Genomic DNA, 7,008 nt, shown 5'->3' with positions numbered 1-7,008 from the left:
TGGGGGAGAAGTAGAGAAAAAAACGTGTGGGGAGGGAGACAACGCGCTGCACTCACAGCACCAACCTCCTCCCCGTACTCTTCTTCTTGGCTTTTCTGTAGTGGAACGACACAGCATGGTGGAGTGAGGTGAAAAGGAGGAAGGGGAGAAAAGTGGGGGGAAGCAAGGAGGTTCCCCCTCTTTTCAAAGTGGTACAACCCAGGGGCCGTGGCGGAGCAGCGCGGACGAGTCCAAGTGAGTAACAGGACGGGGAGGAAGCAGCTTAAACTAATGGGGATCATGAGGGGTGGGGGTGGGGGGTGTCGCGCATGCACAGTAGGCTCCGTCCCGCCCTGCCGGCCGGCTCCGGGGCTGGAGACAAAGGCGCCGCGACCCCCCCTCCCCCTTTCACTCTTTCCCACCTCCAGCCCCGGTTATAACGCGCTTCCCCCCTCCCGCCCTTTCTTTATCCCATTATATCTCCGATCTATGGCTGCGGGAACTGCTCCGTGCCCGGAGCATGGTGGGGGACCGGTGGGTATGGCGGGAGGGCGACAAGGGAGTGTGGGTGGGAATAATTCAGGCGGGGGGGTGTCGATGAAGATGGCGCTGAGAAGAGCCTACTCCATCAAGGATAAACTTCAGGCCATCGAGAGGGTGAAGAAGGGCGAGAGGCAAGCGTCGGTGTGTCGGGCTTTCGGGGTGCCGGGGGGCACGTTGAGGGGTTGGTTAAAGGATGAAGCCAAGCTCCGGTGGTTCCTGGAACAGCTTGGGGGTGAGGTGGGCACCCAACGCAAGAAGATGCGTTTGGCCAACGAGGAGGAGATTGACCGAGCTGTCTACGCCTGGTTCCTCGCTCTACGTCAGCACGGAATCCCCCTCTCCGGGCCCCTCATCCAAGCCCAGGCCGAGGCCTTCGCACGGCAGATCTACGGCCCCGAGTGCACCTTCAAGGCCAGCCACGGCTGGTTCTGGCGCTGGCAGAAGCGTCATGGCATCTCCAGCCAGCGTATCTACGGTGAGGGTGGCCTCCCCGCCGAGCCCGAGCGGGCTCCCGTGGCCAGCTCTGAGACCCTGCTGTCCGTGCCCGCTGCCGACGCCGGAGGCTACAGCGACGAGCAGATCTACAATGCCAACATCACCGGGCTCTACTGGAAGCTCCTGCCGGGACAGACCGGTGGCACCACGACGGCCGCACGACGGCGACCAGCTGTCCGCGAGCGTGTCACCGTGCTGCTGGCCGCCAACTTGACCGGCTCCCACAAACTCAAACCACTGGTGGTTGGGTGTCTTCATGATCCCCCCAGCCTCCGCCATCACAACCAGGACAAGTTCCCTGCTTGCTACCGCTACAGCCCCGAAGCCAGGCTGGGACCAGCTCTTCTCCGGGCTTGGTTCTTTGAGGACTTTGTGCCAGGTGTCAAACGGTACCTGCGTCGGAGCTGTCTGCAGCAGAAAGCCGTGCTGCTGCTCAGCTCCCCACCACCCCACTCTGGGACAGGCCCTGAGGACTCCCACTCTCCACTGCAGACACCTGATGGCTCCATCCGTGCCCTCTTCCTCTCCAAAGGACCTGCTGGTAGCGGCTCAGCTGGAGGAGGCGGCCGAATCCCAGCCCCACTGGAGCAGGGGGTGGTGTCCACCTTCAAGCAGCTCTACAAGAGGGAATTGCTGCGCTTGGCCGTCTCTTGTGCGGCTGGTGGTGGTAGTGGCTCAGGTGGCCCCATGGACTTTGTGAGGTCCTTCCTCCTCAAGGACATGTTGTACCTGACTGGCCTTTCCTGGGACCTCATCCCAGCCGGTTCCATTGAGAAGTGCTGGCTCTTGGGGTTGCGTGCTGCCTTTGAGCCCCAGCCTGGGGAGGAAGAGCATGGAGACCCCCAACATGGGGAGGAAGGTGGTGGGGACAGCAAGGTCTTTAGTGACCTGACCCACTTGGCTGCATTGGCCTACAAGCGCTTGGCCCCCGAGGAGGTGGCCAGCTGGTTGCACTTGGACGATGCAGCCCCAGGTATGGAGGAGGACGATGGGAAAGAGGACACTGAGGAGGAAGGCCTTGGGGTCTGCAAAACAGAGGAGGAGGAGGAGGAGGAGGAGGCAGAGGAGGAGGAGGAGGCAGCAGCATCTGGAGATGGGGGTGGCAGAAGGGGCGGGGAAGGAGGAGACGCTTTGCTACCCACAGCTCGGGAAGCTATCAAAGGTCTGGAGACAGCGTTGCGGTGGTTGGAGGGTCAAGACCCCAGGCAAGTGGGGCCGCTGAAGCTGGTGCAGCTCCGCTCCCTCATCAGCATGGCCCAGCGGCTGCACCGTGGTGCCAGCAGCCCCCACTCCTAGGCCAAGGCCACCCATGACCTCTTGGCTACCAATCACCTCGCTTGGGGTTGGGGAGGATGGAATGTGGGGTTGGGGACACATTGGTTGTCACATGGGGCTGGTGGTGGAGGTGCCAGCTCTCCTCACCCCTTTGTCACGGGCTCAAGAGGCCTGAATGCCCCTGAGGTACTGCTGCTGAGGGGGTGGTGTGACAATTTAGGGCTAATGGAGGGACAACCCCTCCCATCTGCTGTGTATCTGAGGACCTTTCCTCACCCTTGGGTATAATTTGAAGGTGCTATTTTTTAAATCCCATGAGCCTGAGCTGGGAGTGGCCACCTGGTCCCTCCTGACCCCATGTGGAGAAGGGACAAAGGAGGCACATTCTTGGTGTCACCATGAGGAGCTGGGTTGATGGGGGAAGTCACAAGAAGTGACTCCCTGCATCTCAGACTGGGGACAGGGTCCACTCCTGAGGTGCTTCATGGCAAAGATCCTGCCCTGGAAGAGGCTGGTGATACCCTTTCCACTGCCAAAATGGAGTCCAGTTAAACTGGGACGGTTTGGTGCTTGTTTGAGACAACTTTCTTCATGCACTGGACTGGGACAAGGGCACTTGGGTGCCAAGCTGTAGCTTCTCACAGAGGATCACCTCCATCATTCCCATAACAGCACGTGGGACTACAGAGACCTTCTGAAACGGGTACCATCATCTGAGCATCTTCATGAAGCTGAAGGCTTCAGGGATGAAGGCTGAGGTATCTTCTCTGGGGGTTGTGGGGTGGCTGGGGCTGGAGGACACATCTTTGTGGAGCTGGGGAGATGGTTGGTGGAATGATGCACATCACGAGTTAAGATGGGAGCAGCTCCTGGCTCTGCCTTGAAATACTGGAGACACCAGATGTGAATTTAGAAGCTCTTGACCTGGTTTTGGGTTCAATTTTAGCCTTTTCAGCCAAATTATTGAAAGAAGGGGGGGGAATATCAGCTCCTCAGCACTGCTGTGCCCCATAAGGTGGCTTTTACTTGTCACATCTTTGTCTCATCCCTTCAGAGTTTATGGAAATTAAATGGAGTTGTATTCCCACTTTGGGGTTGTCTTCTCTAAATGGTCACACGGAGCCATCCTGGTAGGGTTTCTCCACTGCAGGTGTTGGAGCTACCTTGGCTGCTCCCCAAATTGAGTTTTAACTTTATTAGTTGGATGAATTTCCTGGTAAATTAGTCTGTTGGGGAGTTCAGGGAGGAATAGGAAGGGGAAAAAAACACTCCAAAAGTCCCATTTGGAGCTAGAGGTTGTCCTTACAGCTTGTGAAACTCCACCAAAAAAACATCAAGAAAAGCTTTGGTTTAGAGGAGAAATGTCCTTTTTTCCCTTCTCCCAAACCCAACCAAGCTCAATTTCTGCTGGTTGGCTGCTATGCTCACGGCCAGCACGTGTTGTGGTGTCTCACTCACTCATTGCAGGCTTCTCCTCAGCTATCATCCTCCAAGGGGATGTCATCCTCGAGAGCACATTTCTGTTTATTTTTTATCATCTTTTGCATCCCAAAAAATCCTAAATATAAACATTTAAGAGCTTTGGATGTGGCTCACTTCAAGGAGGAGTTTGTGAATTAAAGGAGACTTGACTTGTTTGAGAAGTACACTGCCAAGCTCAGCAGAGGAACCAGGCTGAAGCTCTTTGCTTCTTGTGTAGCCTAGGTAGGCTCATGGCACTGTTTGGTTTGGAAGGTGAGAAAATTGAATCATTGATTTGGGGTTGGGTTGGAAAGGCCTTCAGAGATCAGTCCAAGACCCCTGCAATGAATAGGGACATTCCCAACTAGAGCAGGTTTCTCAGAGCCCCAAAAAACCTGGTCTGGAATGGTCACAGGGATGGGGCATGTCCCACCTTTCTGAGCAACCTGGGCCAGGGGCTCACCACCCTCATCATAGCACAGTTTCTCCCTTCAGTATAAATCTCCCTCTTTTGGTTTCAAACCATCACCCATAGTCCTGTCACAACAGGCCCTGTTCAAAAGTCTGTCATTAGCTTTCTTATCAATCGCTTTGTGTATAGGAAGGCTACCAGAAAGTCTCCCTGGAGCCTTCTCCAGACTGAACAACCCCAACTGTCTCAGCCTGGCCTCACAGCAGAGGGCTTCCAGCCCTCCCCTCACTGCTGTGGCCTCCTCTGTCCCCACTCCAACTCCCTGTCTCTGCCGTGCTGAGGACTCCAGAAGTGGCCCCAGCACTGCAGGTGAGGTCTCAGCAGAGTGCAGCAGAGGCAGAATCTCCTCCCTCCACCTGCTGCCCACACTGCTGGGGATCAGCCCAGGACAGGGCTGGAAGCACATGGTGCTGGCTCATGTCCAGCTTCTCACCCACCAGCACCCCCAAGTCCTTCTCAGGGCTGCTCTCCAGCCCTTCATCCCCAGCCTGGATTGATGCTGATCCATGTAACAGCTCACCCATCAAACCCATCTGTTTTGATTGGGATTAAATTAACGAGGCAGGAATTACAGTTCTCTTTATTTTCCCCCAAACCCCACCCCGAAATTCTGTACCAACCAGATAGATTTTAGTTACAGGTTTGGTCACAAATTCTACCAGGATGCTTATGGGCAACTTTAGTACAATTTAGACAATTCAGAACGTGAAAAAGGTTAAGCCACAAAATAAACCCCACTGCTAAAACGGAGGCAAGGCAGGACCCTAGGAAAGCCGATGAGAACGCCGGTTGTACTCACCAGGGCGAAGCAGGAATTTGGAGACAGTCCCCAGGTCTCTCTCCGGTGGCAGGCTGCAGAATGCAAGTTTATAATCCACTGTGTGGATAACGCGGCACAATCCAAAGGGATAGGGACCCGCCAAAGTTAAAGTGTCCTTAGACACAGCTGCCGTGAGGCAAAACGTGTGCAGCAGCACCGCCCGAGCAGTGCAAGAGAAGCCGCGCTGCCGGCCTGTGCCAGCCAACAGCCGCCGGGTCACGATATGCAGGGTCACGCCCCCTACAGGCAGGGAGCAGGACCCCAGGGTAGGCAGGTACGGGAGAAACCAAGTCCGAGTGCTGATCTCTACAGTTCTGGCGCGAGTCCAAAATGAGCACCAAAATAATCCCCAGATGAGAGCGCAGACCACCTCCTGGTCACTCTGTTTAAGATTTTCCTAGACAATGTGTCCAGTGCCAACAGATACCGGGCGCGAAGAGCCCGGCCCATCACAGCTCCGCACGCCGGGCGCGAAGAGCCCGGCCCGGCCCATCACAGCTCCGCACGCCGGGCGCGAAGAGCCCGGCCCGGCCCATCACAGCTCCGCACGCCGGGCGCGAAGAGCCCGGCCCGGCCCATCACAGCTCCGCACGCCGGGCACGAAGAGCCCGGCCCATCACAGCTCCGCACGCCGGGCGCGAAGAGCCCGGCCCGGCCCATCACAGCTCCGCACGCCGGGCACGAAGAGCCCGGCCCATCACAGCTCCGCACGCCGGGCGCGAAGAGCCCGGCCCGGCCCATCACAGCTCCGCCCGCCGGGCGCGAAGAGCCCGGCCCGGCCCATCACAGCTCCGCACGCCGGGCGCGAAGAGCCCGGCCCGGCCCATCACAGCTCCGCACGCCGGGCACGAAGAGCCCGGCCCATCACAGCTCCGCACGCCGGGCGCGAAGAGCCCGGCCCGGCCCATCACAGCTCCGCACGCCGGGCACGAAGAGCCCGGCCCATCACAGCTCCGCACGCCGGGCGCGAAGAGCCCGGCCCGGCCCATCACAGCTCCGCCCGCCGGGCGCGAAGAGCCCGGCCCGGCCCGGCCCGGCCCATCACAGCTCCGCACGCCGGGCGCGAAGAGCCCGGCCCGGCCCATCACAGCTCCGCCCGCCGGGCGCGAAGAGCCCGGCCAATCACAGCTCGAGATACTGAGCGCAAGGAACCCAGCCAATCACAGCTCCAAAGCGCAGCGCGGGCTTCCCCCCACGGTGAACAGATGTGAAGGGCTTCAGCTCCCGGCGGGCAGAGTGGGCGCCTTTTACCTGTCCCCCAGGGAAGGCAATTTCACGCCTTTGTCTTCCCCCACCAAATCTCCGCTGTTGGGAGGTGGGGGAAGGGGTATTTGGAGTGCCCTCTAACACCTTCTTTCCGATTTTGCATCAGGAATGTTGTGTAGGACCGTATCGAAGTCTAAGGAGATGGCATCTACAGCTCTCCCCTTGTCCACCAATGCAGTCACTCCATTGTGGACGGCCACGGGGTTGGCCAGGCAGGATTTGCCCTTAGTGAAGGCACTTTGGCTGTCAAACACCTCCCTGCCTTCTGTAAGTTCTGACATGTCTTTGGAGCTGAATGTGCCACTGCTCTGAAAGACGACCTGAGACCCCAAAGCTCAGAAGCCTCTAGGAGGACACATGGAGAATGAACAAGAGCTGGAGTCACAGCACAGGTGGTGGAGCTCGATTTGGCCAAGGATTTTCAGCCAGATATGTTAAATGGTGTGGAGGACACAGAAGTGATAGAGGAGCCTAAGAATGATACCAGAAGGCTGCGGAGATCACTTTGAGGGGGACAGCTGGGGACAGGGTCGGAATGAAAGCAGAAGGACAAAGGAGCTACCAGGTGGCTTGGAGACCTTGAGAACCACTGCTTCTTTCCACTGTGTAGGTGCCATGAACTCCTTCCCCGTCATGAAGCATAGAGATGGGCAGGCCCAAGAAGGCCATGCCTTGGTGTGACCTGGGAGTTCCTTTG

General features: G+C 57.8%; 1 protein-coding gene across 1 annotated transcript; it reads left to right on the top strand.

The window, feature by feature from the left end:
* Positions 1-529: 529 nt before the first annotated feature.
* On the top strand, positions 530-3,388 carry TIGD5 (tigger transposable element derived 5). The gene has a single exon (XM_009899565.2). The coding sequence runs from the start codon at positions 577-579 to the stop codon at positions 2,311-2,313; it is 1,737 nt and encodes a 578-aa protein (XP_009897867.2). The 5' UTR covers positions 530-576; the 3' UTR covers positions 2,314-3,388.
* Positions 3,389-7,008: the final 3,620 nt, after the last annotated feature.

The sequence above is a fragment of the Dryobates pubescens genome, chromosome 14, assembly GCF_014839835.1.
Source record: "Dryobates pubescens isolate bDryPub1 chromosome 14, bDryPub1.pri, whole genome shotgun sequence".
In the NCBI taxonomy this organism is placed as follows: Eukaryota; Metazoa; Chordata; class Aves; order Piciformes; family Picidae; genus Dryobates; species Dryobates pubescens.
This window is presented reverse-complemented; position numbering and strand designations above follow the sequence as displayed.